Genomic DNA, 17,277 nt, shown 5'->3' on the forward strand with positions numbered 1-17,277 from the left:
CTTCTAGGATATGATTTTTAACCTTATGTTCACTCATATTATATATATTGATCTATAATTGATATGTTTTTATTGAATATTTCAGGAAAATGTACATTCCACCCCCAATAGCAACCAAAAGACTAAGCCATCTTCGAGGGATGTGAGCTCGATGCCATCTACCAGAGATGTGAGCTCAAAGTCATCTACTAGGGATGTGAGCTCCAATAAGACTACCAACTGCTGTTCTCAGTTGTTTGAGCATGTACAAAAGTTGGGAGATGATATAATAAGTATATCAATTCCCAAGGAAGTCTTCGGGATTGATGCTGAAGAATACGTTAACATCAATAAAATCGAGGATGTAAGTAAACATGAATGTATAGGTGCAACTACTATATGTGTATATATGAGGTAAATTATGTTTTCTTAACTTCTCTATTTTGCATTTTGGTGTGTTATAATTAACTAACATTTGTGTTATATATTAGGTACTTGTATGAAAATTTTGTTTCGGTAAATAAGAAAAAGGTGATGTTCATATCCCCACATGTTACTGCTTTGGTGTCGACTAACAAAATTAAGATTGGGGAACAAACAAAACAAATTGCAGATACTCTTCGCATTCATAAAGAAGCTGCAAATTTATTTCTTGCACCTTTCAATATCGGGTGAGTATTTTTTAATTGTCTTTTATATTTCTGTTTGTAGTATGTTTGTTGTGCTTAACATTTCCTAACCATGTAGATATGTTTTGTTAGGCATCACTGGCTTTTGGTTGCCATCAATCATGTCATTAAAGAAATATACTTCACTGACTCATTGGCACATGGCGATCCAGACAAGTATCCCGCTATTAAAGAATTGTTTTTTAAGTTAGTGGACTACTCATTTAAACTTTTAGTTACACTTTCACTTTCCTAGTTGTTTTTTAATTAAGTACATTATCTATTTTTTAGTGCGGTGAGAGTTTAAAGAGGTTGTAATCGTTCTAGAAAAACGATATTATAGCACAAATTAAGTGGATTCATATAAAGGTATTGACACAAATCATCTCAAACAATTATATGTGTAGTGTATTCATATTTCAACTAAGGTTATACTTATATGTTTACTTCATTTTAATTGTAGACCCATTGCCAAACAAATGAGGTAGATTGCAGCTATTACGTGCTGAAATTCATGAAGGAGATCATTCAGCAATGACCAAATAATGAAATCAAACTTGTTGGCAAATCATATACAGATGGCCAAGTCAACCAGATTAGAGAACATTGGTCAAAGTTTGTACTTAGTTGTGTTGGCAATTAGGTATAGTATATTTTTGCACAGATTGTAGCTTAAGGAATTCAATTAATGTTCAATGTAATGTATATGATTTGGTGTATATAATATATGTTTATGTAACATTACAGTGTAATTAATGTTCAATATATAAATTTAGTTGATATTCAGTTGTGTTCATATAGTTGTGATTTAGTGTCTCTATATGCATTCAGTTTGTTGTTCTCTTTTGTTTCTGTATGCATTCAGGTTAATTTCTATTGTACGTTTAACTGTGTAGAATTAGGAATAATAGTCTTCAATAACTCTTTTTTATGCATACGTTGTTGTTATACCTATACAACAATGTTTTTTAACAACGTGCCATTGATTATGTTTAATTCAATAGCGCATTCGTAGAAAATCACTGTTGAACACTTATCTTTTATATTATTTCCTTTTAGCTATACAACAACGCATTTGATAAGAAACAATATTGATATGATCAACAAAGCTATTTCCTATGTACTTAATCGATTAACACAATGCTTAACCGAATAACAAGTCTATGAAATCCAAGATTTCAGCTACTATAACTCCATGTAATGAATTATCTCATTTCTTAATCGATTAACGAATTTCCATTTTTATATTGTTTGAATGTTATTTATTGTCATTATTAATTTTTCTATATATTTAATTAATTGTCATTAATTGAATGTCATAATGTCATTGTTGATTTGAATATCACTAAAAAAATTATTTAGTAAAAAAATTATTGTATCTTCCACAATGTCTCCTTCAAATTGTGCTATGGAACGCTTACCTTCTTTATATTTGAATGATGAGTTCTTCCATAGCGCTATTTGTAGGAGGCGATGTTGATGAGATATCATTGATAGCGTTATCTTCATTATGCGTTGTTGAAGATACTATCAGACCCTAAAAATTTAAATTGTTCCCGCATTCTCACACATTTAGCAATCCCAGCGCTCATTTACTCAACAGAGAAACTCATTTACTCTCAAAATTAACCTCTAAAATCATTCAACCTCATCATCATTCAATACGAAAATCCTTCTTCATCGATTTCAAAAATCCTTCTTCACCGATTTAAAAAATCCTTCACTCGTTTAAGCTCAAAATCATCATTCACACATTAAACACCAAATTGAAAGTGAGTTTTCCTTATAATGATTTGCCTTTTTAATTACATTATATTTAACTTGTATTGTGTTATAAATATTTTCCTTATAAATGAGTGAAAGTGATTTTACTCCTTTAGCTTGTATTGAGTTGGGGATTTTCGACATCTTTCACTTTAATTACATAATAATGTATTTGCTCTTCTTGGTGAGCTTAACTCCAAATTTTAGCTTTAGGGATTTATTCTCATTATATTTTTTTGTTAATAGAAAACGGATCGAAAATGGATGAGTGTCAATCGATTGACGAAAGAGTATGAGGAAGGAGTGAAATCATTTGTTAGGTTTGCAATTGAGAATACTGAAAATCCTAATAGAATTTTATGTCCTTGCTTAAGATGTTGTTACTCAAACTGAATTACTCCAAATGAGTTAAAATTTCATTTATTGTGTCACAGTATTGATCATAGTTACACATGTTGGACACAACATGGTGAGAAGAGAGATATTATGGTTTGTGATGATGAGATGTATATGGAAAAAAACTACACAAATGCATATGAAGACGATCATTTCGAGGAAATGTCAAACATTATCAAAGAGGATCTTCAGGATTGTCCTGAGATGTTTCAGCGGTTGATAAGTGATGTTGAGAAACCATTATATGATGGTTGTACTAAATTCACAAGATTGACAGCAATGTCAAAGTTGTATAAGTTGAAATCTGTTAATCTAAGGACTGATAAGAGTTTCACTGGCTTGCTTGCACTTCTAAAAGAGATGTTGCTGGAAGATAATGTGGTCCCTTCTCGAACTTATGATGCAAAATAAATGTTACGCTCCATTGGCATGGACTACACTATGATACATGTTTGTGAAAAGATTGCATCTTATTTTTTAATGAGTATGCTTCATTAAAGTTTTGTCCTAAATGTAATGCATCACGATATAAGAAGGAAGACTCAATTCCCAAAAAGGTTGTATGATATTTTCCCATCAAAGTAAGATTCAAGCATGTGTTTATAAATACCAAAGATGCAAAGAAGTTGACATGACATGATGAAGAAATGATTAAAGATGACAAGCTTTGGCATCATGCAGGTTCTCGTCAATGGAAAAAATTGATCATGACTATCCTAGTTTTGGTCAAGAATTAAGAAATCTACGTTTTGCATTGTCAAATGATGGAATTAACCCACATATTGTTCAAAGTTGCTCCCACAGTACGTGACCAGTGATGTTCGTTATATACAACATATCTCCTTCTCTATGCATGAAGTGCAAATATGTGATGTTATCTATGTTAATTTCTGGACCTAAACAACCAGGAAATGACATAGATATATATTTGGCGCCATTAATTGAAGACTTGAAGAAAATTTGGGAGACATGCATAAATGTGTATGATGCGTATAGGGACGAAAGATTCAACTTGAGAGAGTTGTTATTAGGCACAATCAGTGATTTTCATGCCTATGGTAATCTGTCTAGATATAGTGCAAAATGATATTTTGCATGTCCTGTATGTGAAGACAATAATCATTCAATGAGGTTGGAACACTATAAGAAGAATGTCTTCCTTGGCCATCATAGAGTTTTGCATTCAGATCATCACTATCGATGATGGAGAAAAGCATTTGATAGAAACAATGAAGAAGGTCGTGCTCCTTTGCTGTTAACAGGTGACCAATTATTTCAATAGCTAAATGGTTTGAAAAATGACTTTGGTAAACCTTTTTCAAAATAAATTGTCACAAATGGGTGGAAGAAAAGGTCAATCTCTTTGAATTTCCATATTGGAGTTCATTATATGTAAGACATTTCATCGATGTTATTTATATTGAAAAAAATGTGCTTGAAAGTCTCATTGGTACCTTACTCAATGTCCCTGATAAGACCAAAGATGGCTTAAATGCAAGGTTGAACTTGGTTAGTATGGGAATACAAAAGGAATTAGGGCCAGTATTGAAGGGAAAACGTACATTTCTACCTCCAGCAGCTTATACTTTGTCGAGGAAGGAGAAAATGGAATTTTGTAAATTTCTTCATGGTGTTAAAGTTCCAGAGGGGTACTCTTCCAACATTCAGAACCTTGTATCAATGGAAGACCTCAAGTTAAAAGGTCTCAAGTCTCATGATTGACATGTACTTATGGAGCATTTCTTGATTTGTCAATTCTACCTAAAAAAGTTTGAGGAACCATAACTAGGTTATGCTTCTTCTTCAAGGAAATTTGTAGCAAAGTGATTGACCCTGAGAAATTACATGCATTGCAAAGATAAATTATTTTGACTGTGTGTGAGTTTGAAATGTTTTTCCCACCTTCTTTTTTGACTTAATGGTTCATCTAAGCATTCATCTTATTCGAGAGACACAACTATGTGGTCCTTTCTATATGAGATAGATGTACCCATTTGAGCATTATATGAAGACATTAAAATGATATGTGAAGAATCTCGATCAAGACTAGAGGGTTGTATTGTCAAGCGATATGTTATTGAAGAAGCTCTTGATTTTTGTACCAGATACCTTACCAATGGTAATTTCATGGACATTCCAAAGCCTCAATATGCAAAAAAAAAAAAAAAAATTGGTGAAGGTATTACTGGGAATGAAATATTAACTATAGCAAGAACCAAATTGGAGCAAGCGCACTTATATGTTTTACACAATGCCGACGAGGTTGAGCCATATGTTGAAATACACAAAGAGATGTTAAGGAAGTCTTACCCAAGTAAGAATGAAAAATTGGATTTCCAAAGAGCATAATCGGTGTTTCATAAAGTGACTAAAAATCACATTGATGAGGAGTTGAATATAAATGCACATTCGGTTAGCCAATGGTCCAAGTATTCATGTATTATCCTACACTAGTTACCTAATTAATGAGTTCACATTTTATATGAAAAACAAAATGATCAAAGTAAAATGCAAAATAGTGGTGTGACTCTTGTTGCTCGAACTTTACACATGTCAAGTGCAAAAGATAGAAACTCAATATATGCGAACATGTCATACTTTGGAGTGATTGAACCAATATGGGAATTGGATTGCACAATGTTTCAGATGTCGGTTTTTTATTATATGTGGGTTGATAACAAGAATGGCTTTCGAGTTGATGAGTTAGGGTTCATGCAGGTGGATCTTAATAGGCCATGATATAAAGATGAGCCATTTATTCTAGCATCAAAAGCTCAACAAATATTCTATGTTGCATTGTTGTATTAAGGTGTTGTTTGAGAATACTTATGAACTATACAACAACGCTTTTATGATAATGTGTTGTTAAATATATGCACTACAACAGTGCAACAATAAGAGCTGTTAATAATACCTATAAAATGTGCTGCTTATGTAAGACCTATATGACAACACTTTATGGATGATGCGTTGTTGTATTTATGCACTATATGACAATGCTTTTTGTATTATGCGCTATGGTATATATTCAATACAACAACATTTGAGAAGCGCTGCTAATAATAACAATATACTACTGTGGTCAAATAGAAAGCGTTGTTATACATCTAAAATATACGCATAACATACAAAATAAAATAAAAGACTTAGAAACAAAAAGTAGTTAACATGTTTTAATAACTACGAACTTGGTTGATATAGAAAATTGTTTATCAAATATCATTAAAGTCATTTCCAGTAGTATGATTGGTTGAAAACATATTATATCATCCAATACATGCATGTTAATAAGTAATTCATAAATAGTTTAGAAAAATACTATCTTAACAAAGTGTATATGAAATTATATAATGTCAAAATATTTACGCTTTTAGTGAATGCAAGATTTTCAAGACTATATAGGTGTCCCTCCTTTTTCCTTCGGATTGAATTCTTGCATTATGATAGCTCCACAGAATGACATTTCTTCTTGCTTATTACCTGCAAAGTAAAAACATGGATTAATATATGTACAAATTATCCACTTGGTTAAAAAAGTAAAAAAAATGAAATTCAATCAAGAAGAGCCACTTGATTAGCATTTACCATCATTGATGGAAAAGTGGATAGTTGAAAATCAATAAGGCAAACTAATTAGTTTATACATCAAGAAAATACAATAACATGTAAAAGTAGAGTGTAGAGCAAATTAAGTAAGTTCTAGGGCCATGTTATTGTTTATAGTTAATCAAACCAAACATATTAACTAAGGTACCACATGCCAAGTGCATATAGACTATTATTTCTTCAACACCTTATTTTATCAAAATAACCATGTTATGGAAATATGTAGTATAGGTTGATCCATGCATGATAAGAAGTCGACTTTACCAGACCAATGTTCTTAAGACTTTTGCTCTTAAAAGTTTCCAGCAAGTATAGTTCTCTTTTTTAGAATTTGAGTAAGTGATTTTAAAGACATGAATGATAATTGAAAATATAATAACAAAAAGAACTACTTAAAAATGCATGAAAACATACAACTAAAAAGAAAATATTTATATAGATTTCAATTTTCAAGAGACGCTAGAAAATGAACTTTTGTGAAACTCCTAAAGTACATGAATTGAGAAAAACGTGACCAAGATAAAGCTAATAGAAAATCATGTTATATACAAAAAAAAGTTGGAAAAATATCTAATTAACAAAATTTTACTATTTGTTTTTCAATAAAATAATGTTAGAATAAGTTGATGAAAACTGAGTTTAAAGTATTATCGATGATTTGCATAATATTATACAATATCAAATGGTTCAAACAAAAACTTAAACTGAGAATCATAATCAATTCATCCTCAGTGTTTTATCCGACTTTTGCCAATGAACATAGTGAATCAACAAAACAAACAGAGAATTATTACCAAGTAAAATAAGACATATTATAAACATGAAGAGAACACTTCTTACCATGAATTATACAGTTAGAAGTGAGCGATGAAAAGAGACTTAGTTAACCCAAAAAGTTCTTTTTATTTAATCAATAAAATTACATCTTCTTTTATTTGATAAAGAAAGGTAAAATTTCAATTCATTGAACTATTAATCTCATTCATGATTTTTGAAATAAAATAATATTTATTATTTCAAATCTGTACGTAATTTTAATAAAAATAACAACAGCTTCAACACAAGAAAAGATATTTTACCAAAAATATCAAAGATTTATATACTTTTATTTAAAATCACAACTTCGAGTAGCAATCAAACTTTGTATATGACCCAAAATGATACACTTGTTCAACCTTACCCCAAATAAAAACAATAGCAGCCCTAGAAAAACTAATAGCACACTTAGAAAAAATGAAAAAATTACCAAAACAATAAAAGTTTTGTACATGTAACATGAAAAAATAAAACTTAGGCGGGAAAAAGGACAATGATACCTTCTTATAAAGTACATAAGATAGAAACTCTTGAAGAAACAATTTCTGGTAAAAACCAAATGAGTGTATTTGTCATAGAATACAAGCATGCATTGCATTATGACATCTCATATTAATGATTGTGATATTAGGTTAAGTTGATAATCATATGAACGACCTAAATGGTGATGAAAGAATCTCATGTAAAATTGATTTGTTGTAGATATATATTATCAGTGTAGAAATTGAAATTGGATTACTTAATAAAAATGACATTGAAATTTAGAAGGAGACTAATGTTTGTTTGATTGTCTTTTGTGCACAAATTCCTTCATACATTCTTCCATTCCATGTTACATTTTTTTTATCAGCAATGAAAACTTTATTAATCAAGAGATAAAATATTAGGAGAACAAGTGGTACTCCTATCCACTGAATCTCAGAAATTAACAAAGAGAAAGACAAGTTGATGGATGTCTCATCCAATTAACATAAGAGTAAGAGAAGAAAGGAAAGCGGGCAATAATAAGGTTTCAGGAATGTAGAAAAATAAGCTCCACCATCTCCTCTATTTGGAATCTCAAGTTCTCAAAGATAACTTTGTTCCTAATGTGCCAAATAGTCCAAATTGTGACAAACCAAAGAGCCACCCATAACTGTTTTTTATTCTTCTCCAAACAAGAATAAAGCTTGTGACAAACCAAACCAAAGAGTCATTACATCATTATGAATGATAGATGTAAGACTAAAGCAAGAATAAAGCTTTTGCCAAACAAGATAGGATATTGAACAAGAAAAAAACAAGTGACTAGTAGTTTCCTCCAACTCACCACAAAGAGAGCAAATAAGGGGATCTTGCATAGATAATCCACCTCTATGACCAAGGTTCACTTTAGTTGGAACCCCATCCAAAGCAATTCTCCACACTAAGCATTTCATCTTTGATGGAACATTAGAAGTCCAAAGCCTCTTGAAGAAAACAAGGTCCTGACTTCCTTCCACATGATGCAAAGATTGGTAAGCACTCCTAACCGAGTATTGTCCACTTATGCCATGAATCCAAGTCCAAGTATCAACAGTATGTTGTTTAGGCGTAGAGTTATGTAGGAATCGTAGGAGACCTTCATATTCTTCTTCCTCCCAAACGAACAAGTTTCTTCTCCAATGTATGCTCCAAGACCAAACCCCATTACTCCAAGCACCCAAGGATTCAACAATTGCATCTTTTTCTAAAGCCACCTGAAATAATCTTGCAAATGAATTTTTAAGGGTATCATATTTTTCTAAAGCCACGGATTCAATAGTTGCATTTTTACTCCATTCCATGTTACATGAATACATAAGAGATGATTATGATAAATTGAGGAAACAAAAATGTATCATATTTTGATTGATACATGTATATATGGAACCATGGTACCCATAGAACAATAGAAGAAGCGGCCATGGTACCCACCTATGTGGTTGCTCAATACACTGTATCTAAAAATGCCCATTAACAATAGAGTAAATACTAATGTGTAGAAAGTGTCACAGAACAATAAAACAAAAAATCAAAGATATTGTGAAATATGTTGTTGGGTTGATGAAGAGAGAAAATAGAAATAAGGTAGATGAGAAAAGAGAACAATTCTTGTTTTCGAATGATAATGTCCATTTTTCTTATGAGGAGAAACTGCTACTCATCATTTTTCATCATCTTGTGGGTAGTTAGCATGTCCAATTAAACATGTGTTTTGTTAATAAGTTGAAAAAAGTATAATATTAACTTTAATCAAGGCCTTAAGGGTAGATTTCAAAAATCAATATTACTGGTTATTAAGTGTTTTGGCTTTATAAGTTAGTATAGATAATATCTTCTAATTATAAAATAAATGATTAAAAAATTTATCAAGTGAAAAATTAATGTAAACAAGAGAAAGATCATTGAAATCAACTTTCTTAAAATAAGAAATTAGAATGTTAACCAGAAGAGAACATAATAATAAGAATAATAACTTGAAATTGCTAACCATAATTCAACACCAAATATCGCCTATGACTAAAGATGGATCATATAAGCTATTTTACATTTTGTGCTATTCAAGCACTAAAGTCTTATGGTTAGTACATCATAAACATAATTAAAAAATTAATACTATCTATATATTACTAATTAGAAGTCTTCACATTTGATTTAATTCTTTTCAAATCCTTAAGTCTAATCATAAACAAAAGTGTAGAAAGTTTAGGATGATAAAGATGATCAAATTCAAATATGAGTATGTCTAAACAATTTATTATATGGACAAAAATCGTTGCAAACAATAAGATAACAACGACCCAAATATCAGTTAACATGCTCTCTCAAGCTGCTAAAGCTTAGTAAGTTTTAAGCTTGTTACAAACAATTCTTTTAAAAATGAAAATAACCAAAAATTATGCATTCTACAAATTATAGTTGAAGTGGATAAACGAATAATTAATCTAAAAACTTTTCCTTAAAGGTCATATGTGGTGCAGTTTGCAAAAATGAGTGCTACTGTCTCACTCACTTGAAGTGAATAATTAATTAAAAGATTTATCTGTTTAAGTCAATATGTGGTGTGGACACGGGTGATGTTGCATCGTTCACTTGAAGTGGGTAATTAGTTAAAACCAATACATATAAGTCGATATGTGGTGCGGACGCGAGAGCTGCTACCTCATTATCTTAAAGTGGATAGACATAAATAATTGCTAAATCATCTTTTGAAAAATAACTAAAATAAATTCAACCAACAAAAAGTTTTCTATAAAGAACTACATACTCTTGATTTACACATACTCAAGTAGGAGCAATATCTTATATTGCCAGACACAATAAAAGAAGAAGAAAAATATTTCTCATTTTAATACTAAATATTTAAAAAAGTTTAGGGTATAGAATAATTCATTCAATTAGCCAAGTATCGTTTTACAACGGGCATATAAGGTTCTAATAGCGACTCTAAATAAGTCGCTAGCCAAAAATCAAGGCACATCAACTAAGAAGAAAAACCACTAGTATAATTACCATCAGATTGGTCGTTGGTAGGAAAATAAATCAATATATATATATATATATATATATATAAAACAAAGAAAGCACATTTTTGTATTGGAGAATGTTAATATTTATTTATTTGGATGATTATTGCATGAAATTTGGAATTATTAAGTTGAAGAAAAAATGAACGATTACTAGCAAGAAAGTGACATGACAAAGGGACACAACTAATCAATGTTCCAAATTTTTGACATCTCAGTAGTGGGATGGTGATAGGATATGTCACGTAGGATAAAACCGCTATGATATCATCTAGAAAGTCTAGGATGATAAAAATTGATCAAACTAAAATATGAGTGAGTCTAAACAATTTAATATATAGACAAAAGCTATTACAAATGATAAAACAATAATGACTCAAATAATAACTAACAAAATAAATATAATCTATAGATAAATCTCGAAACCAAATAGATAAGATAATGATATATTAATCCAAATATCAATTTATAGGTAAAGTTTGTTCAACAATGAAGGCATTTCATTTGATTCTAAACCGTAAACTCTCCTGTCTTCAATTCTTGCTTGAAAAATGATTAATTTTGCTGCCAACATTGAGATAATATATATATTCATTTTTTGTATTTTAAACTATATCCCTTAGCTTGAAGAATTGGTTCACTTATTTGAGTTTAGACCATATGCAAATGCCCCTTTGTGATTTTAAGAACATTGTCCTACATATTCACCAATCAAAAGGGAATTGATGCCTAAATTTTTCAACACAATATATGAATTATTATGTAATGGAATACAGATATTAAAAATGTCAATCATACGATATGAGTTTGACATTTCTACGTACTATCCCATGCCATGCATAATTAAGACATTTTCAATGGTTTATATGTATGCAGCTTAACTTGGAAGGTTCTGTTTTGCTCTAACCATATAGGTTCTATTTCAATGGTTTACATGCATGTATCCACCTTAACTTGGAGAATTACTGATATTTATGATTTGTAAGGTGTCATGGTGGTTCTACCAAATACATATTTTTAGCCATCATATATGAATTATTAGCAAAAAGTAAGAAATTAGGTTAAATTTGGAGAATGTTTAAGTTGTTGCATTTTGGATAATGAGGAATGATTATATATTCTCAGGGAAGCCTCTCATATATGTTGATGATCGAATTAATTCAAACTAGATGCTCGATATGATTGTTTTTATATTTAAAGTCAATAATAATTAAATATAAATAACAGATAATACAGTGATTATATAATAAACTTATACACTATTAACGTATACATTTTTTCATTATGTAAATATAGATACATAGAATACTTGATGAGTACTATGATACTAACTAAGGTTTTGATTACCAAGCCAAAACCCTTTTTATTTCTTAAATTGCCTATAATTTTTCATTACTAATTAAATAAAGCATTTGATTAACATAACCTTCTTCCACCAGAGCCAGATTCCCTCTGAATGTTGAAATAAACAGCAGCAACTGGTGAACCAAGATTGTATAGTTCAGCAAATTCTCTAGTAATGAAATTTTGGCGCCATCCTGGAGCATACACTATTTCCCTACCAAGTTGATGGAATAACACAAATACTATACGATGAATTCCCATCGAGGGTCGTGGACTTTCATAATTTACAACCTCATTACCTGTATTGATGTCAATAATACAAACTTCTCATTAGTAAAAGTAATGGAAAAGCAGGTTAAAAAAGTGGGCGCAAATATGTCGTGCCTTATAGGAATGCTCGTAAACATAGTTGACAAACGGGATAGACAAAATGGATAAACAGACTAATACACAAAATTATAGTCCTCGGACATTGTTCATTTTGACAGCATTACTTAGTAACCACATGTACATATTATATAGTATTTTAGGAAAAAATGCACATTTCTCATAAAAAAAAAAGTCATATTTTTGTACACCAAAAGAAATTAATCTGTTTTTGGTACACAAAAGAGATTAATCTAATATACTTTGGTACTATTACTCTCATATTTAAATCCAATTGGGATGGATTTATTTTGATCATTAAATATATGTACTATTCAATAGTAATTAACTAACCAAGTTGGCTTCTTAGTTCTCATCATAATCAAATTTCAAGAGTCACGTGTCTTTTAATTCTTAAATTATTATTTTTTTATTAGTAATGAAAACTTTATTAACCAAGAGATAAAATATTATGAGAGCAAGTAGTACTTTTATCTACTGAATCCCAAAAATTAACAAAGAGAAAAATAAGTTGATAGATGACTCATCCAATCAACATAAGAGTCACGTGTCTTTTGATTCTTAAATTATAAAAACGTATAATTCGACCCTCCCACCTTTCAACTTGTACTTATGGTGTAGTTATTTTAAATTTGTTTGTTTTCTGTCAAACTCTAATAAAATAAAATAAATATAATGCTAAAATCATGTTAATTTTTATATTTAATATTTTGAAGAAATTTAATCCCTCAAACTCACTGAATTTTTTTATTCCCATAGTATTCTAATACTAAACAAGTGACAGATTGATTTGTCGACCAACACACATTGGCTTTGCATCCACTAAAAAGTTTACAGATCAACTGCATGTATATTCTCAAAATATCCTAAAGTGGGTACAACCCTAAAATGATTGACAATGCTTAGAATTTAAAGTGTAGTTGGTGTAATGCTCAAGAAGAATACATCAAAAAAATTCATGCAATTTCTTTTACAAGTGCAACAATGAATCTATAGGTGGTTGAGTTTTGAATTAGAAAGACTCATTTACTGTAACACTCCACCATTATAGAAATTAGAAGCTCGAGAAATGTTGTCTATTTGGACTTTTTTTGATAAATATGAATGTCATAATTTTAATTTCAACAATAAGGAAGCTAAGGTAGAGGATATTATGGATGATATAAAACTCAATTCTTGAATATAACATATTAATATGTTTTGGTGAGAATGTACTTCTCATCAAATTCTAAACTTACAATATTATTATAGATGACTTTAGTTAATTCATTGTTATGTGGGGTTTCATGTCATGTTGCACTTGACTTGATATGTTATTGTTGGATAAGTTAGAGTGTTGTGGTGTTTCAATATTCCCTTGTAACTATTCTTAAAAAATTTAATAAAATTTTTATTTATAAAAAAAAACTAAGGAATAAATTAGTCATTTACATTCAGAATATGATGCTTGTTATAAAACTCAACTCTCTTTTATTTTCAAAAGACATGGTCCACGTGTATATCAGTGATTCCTATACTCCATGCATGCATTAGTATGAAACGCAATTGCCATTTTAGTGCACCTAGGGCCTAATAATAAGAAAAATGTTTTCAAATATATAGGAACAAAACTATGAAATGATTATAAGAAATTCATTTACTTATCAAGTGTGTTGGAACTAGTTTGAATATATTTAATGGAGTGAGTCATTTTTTATGCCAAAGTAAATAAATAAGTAGCAAGTCATATAATATATACCGAAAGTAGGGCCAGTAGTTGCTGGAATATTAGTCACCAACCTACAGTTCGATGATAGATTAGAAGTGCTATAATATTTACCAAACTAAAGTGTGTGTATACCTCTAAATATATGGTACAGTTAATGTATTTATACGTATATATATTTGTACATTTTTGTATATCAATTTTATCACTCACCAGTGAAGGTATTCCCTAAAATTAGGGTCACTTGGACTAGGTGCATCCGGGTTCACCACAACCTGTAGTGAAAGGAATGAAATGGAAAAGAAGAATACATGAAATGAAATGTAGGTTAATTTAATTTCTAGAGGAAGATGAAGATCAAAAAACTATAAACAAGTTGATTAGGAAATATTTCGATATTAATATTTTGTCAATATACGTTTTATAATAAAACATAGCATGATTTATTCCATACATACTCGACTCTGCATACTTGTTATAATGTTATTGATTTATTGTTATTATCTTCTCACTTTTTTCTCTAAAATTGAGGTATAATAATTTTAGAGTGTAGAGCAATGTTAGTAATTCAGGTATAACTCATCAATTTAATTACATATCTAATATAATTATCATATTCGGTAGGAGGATCAATTCACCGGTTCAACCGACGTTACGCCATGACTTTAATAACTGTGGTGTAGAGAGTTAGAGAATAAGTAATAGGACATAATTAATTACCAGAGTGTACAAGTTCCTGAGGTCATCGCCACCAATAGTCACTCTTGGTTGATTAACAACATGGGAAGGTTTGAACTCAGAGCCATTGCTAACATCTCTATTGTTGTAAGTGATTCTCATAGGAATAGAACTTTCAAATGGGTCCAATACATCACCAATTACACGTCCTACAACTAGAGGGTTCCTACTACGACTACTACTCATCACTATTTTTGGCACTATAAACTGCTCTTCACAAATTATGTTTTGTTATATTCTTTTTTTATCTTGCAAAACAAAACAAGTATAAACTGCTATTTATACTTGTTTTGGTGGATAGCTTTTAGCTTTTTTCGACACATGAAGATGATTCCATCAAAAAAATAGAAAGGAATAATTTTTTGCCTGAAAGAATCACTTGTTTTCTGTATTAGTATTTGGACTTAAGGTCCAACGTACGTGGCTCAACATTGGCAGCACGAAAATTGTTTTCATGTTGCTATTTTTCCTCCTATTAAAAATAGGTTAAATCCTAATATAGGAAAATATAACTTTCAATAACATATATCGTTTAATTTTGAATGGAGGTCGACAAATAAATGGTAACATTTTTTAATTAACTTCAAAGAAAAGACATTGGTTATATGTATCCCAAGTCTAATGGAACTTCGCCATAGAAGCAAAAAGCACAACACACTATTTTGTTTGCTTGGCCAAAGCTCATGGGTCATGCACTCCATTCAGTTCTGCCATCTAGTGGGTCAATAATGAAAGTCAATCTAAAGTGGAAGGCATGTGGGCATCAAAATACTCTTTCCCCTCTACCTCATCTATTGGATTTGTTGTCACATCAAGAACTCTGGTAGCATTCCTTTCCCTTTTTGCACAACCTGACTAGTGACGCTAGGTCGATCTTGACCACCAAGAGTTGTAGTAGCCTCATTTTCGGATCTCTCGACAATAAGTGATATATTAAAACTTTTGGTAGACTCTATTGTCAATCGACCTCTCTTGAATTTGGGAGTCGTGCAAGAAGCATGTGGGTGACCTCTTACAACAGGTAATAAAAAAGAGTATAAGGTTTAATGTGATTGGCTTGGGACATAAACTTATTTTCTATCAAAAAATTTATGTCTTTCATGTCCCAAGTCAATCACATTAAAACAAGTAATAAAAAACAATTTATTTTCTATTTTTATGATTTTTTTTCTTAACTAATTGACACTTTTTGATAGGATTGGTACCATAGTTATTAAAACCGTATCGTACCGGCCGGTTCAACCGGAAAACCGGTGAACCGGGTCTCTAACCGGTACGGTACAGGTGTTGAACTGGCCAAGTATCAAAACCGGTCAAAAACCGGTCAAAACTGGTGAACCGGCCGGTATTTTACTAAACCGGCTGGTTTATACACATATTTTTTTTTTAAAAAAAACTTAAAAACTTAAAAATTCATTACAAGGTGACACATCTTTCCAACCATTCTTCAACCCTTCAAGGCACATACTTCCAAGACATACTTAGATTACACATTTTGGTTCCTAACATGACATTTATGTAATCTTGGAGTACTGTCTGAAGATAGGATTTTGTAGAAAAGTATAATATTCATATGAGACAACTTTGACTCATTGGTGTTAAATGTTAAAACTCCAAATTTATTTGTTTTGTAGAATGAGTTGTGAACTTATGTCATTTATTTATATTTTGCGGTTGTTAAGTGATACTTTTGGTTTGATATATGTTTTTTAATTTAGACTTTGAATTTGTTAAAGACTTAAAGTTGTTTATTTATGTGAATTTTGAGTACATTATAAATATTGATTATAAATTTGAGCTACCTATTTGGAATTTTTTGTTTGTTATAGGTTTATATATATATAAATATAAGTAGGTATGTCCGGTTTAACCGGCATGCGGTTTAATTACTGAACCACTGGTTGAACCACTGTACCACTATACCAGTACCCTGACCGGTTTGATAACCGGTACGGTTTTAACAACACTGATTGGTACACAATGGGACACCAAATCTTGGAATAGTTGATCTCCATTTATGGAAAAGGGAGATTAAATCATGCACATAGAGGAATAATCATAAAAAACCATGTATTTTGTAAGATGTTCCTTTATGTTTGAAGTTATTGTCAAAAAGAACTTAACAGAAATATCAAGAAGAAATATTCACATATTGGGGATCCAATACATTAATTGCACATCTGATTTCGATTCAAGGCAAAAAGAATTCATTGCATTACATACTTCTTCATACCAAACTTAATGAAAACACTGCAATAATTACTATTCCTAAATGGATACTAAGTTCAAGACTAGTGGGGATTATATGAAGACCTAGAAGATCAACTAAAGAAGATTGCTTCTAAAG

At 30.6% G+C, this 17,277-nt stretch overlaps 1 protein-coding gene across 1 annotated transcript; it reads right to left on the bottom strand.

Moving 5' to 3' along the window:
- LOC109354098 (protein HEADING DATE 3A-like) lies at positions 12,103-15,161 on the bottom strand. The gene is made up of 4 exons (XM_019596455.1): positions 14,913-15,161; positions 14,406-14,467; positions 14,226-14,266; positions 12,103-12,399 (listed from the first exon to the last, which is right to left on the bottom strand). The coding sequence occupies exons 1-4, from the start codon at positions 15,114-15,116 to the stop codon at positions 12,173-12,175; spliced, it is 534 nt and encodes a 177-aa protein (XP_019452000.1). The 5' UTR covers positions 15,117-15,161; the 3' UTR covers positions 12,103-12,172.

This window comes from Lupinus angustifolius, chromosome LG08 (assembly GCF_001865875.1).
Source record: "Lupinus angustifolius cultivar Tanjil chromosome LG08, LupAngTanjil_v1.0, whole genome shotgun sequence".
Classification (NCBI taxonomy): domain Eukaryota; kingdom Viridiplantae; phylum Streptophyta; class Magnoliopsida; order Fabales; family Fabaceae; genus Lupinus; species Lupinus angustifolius.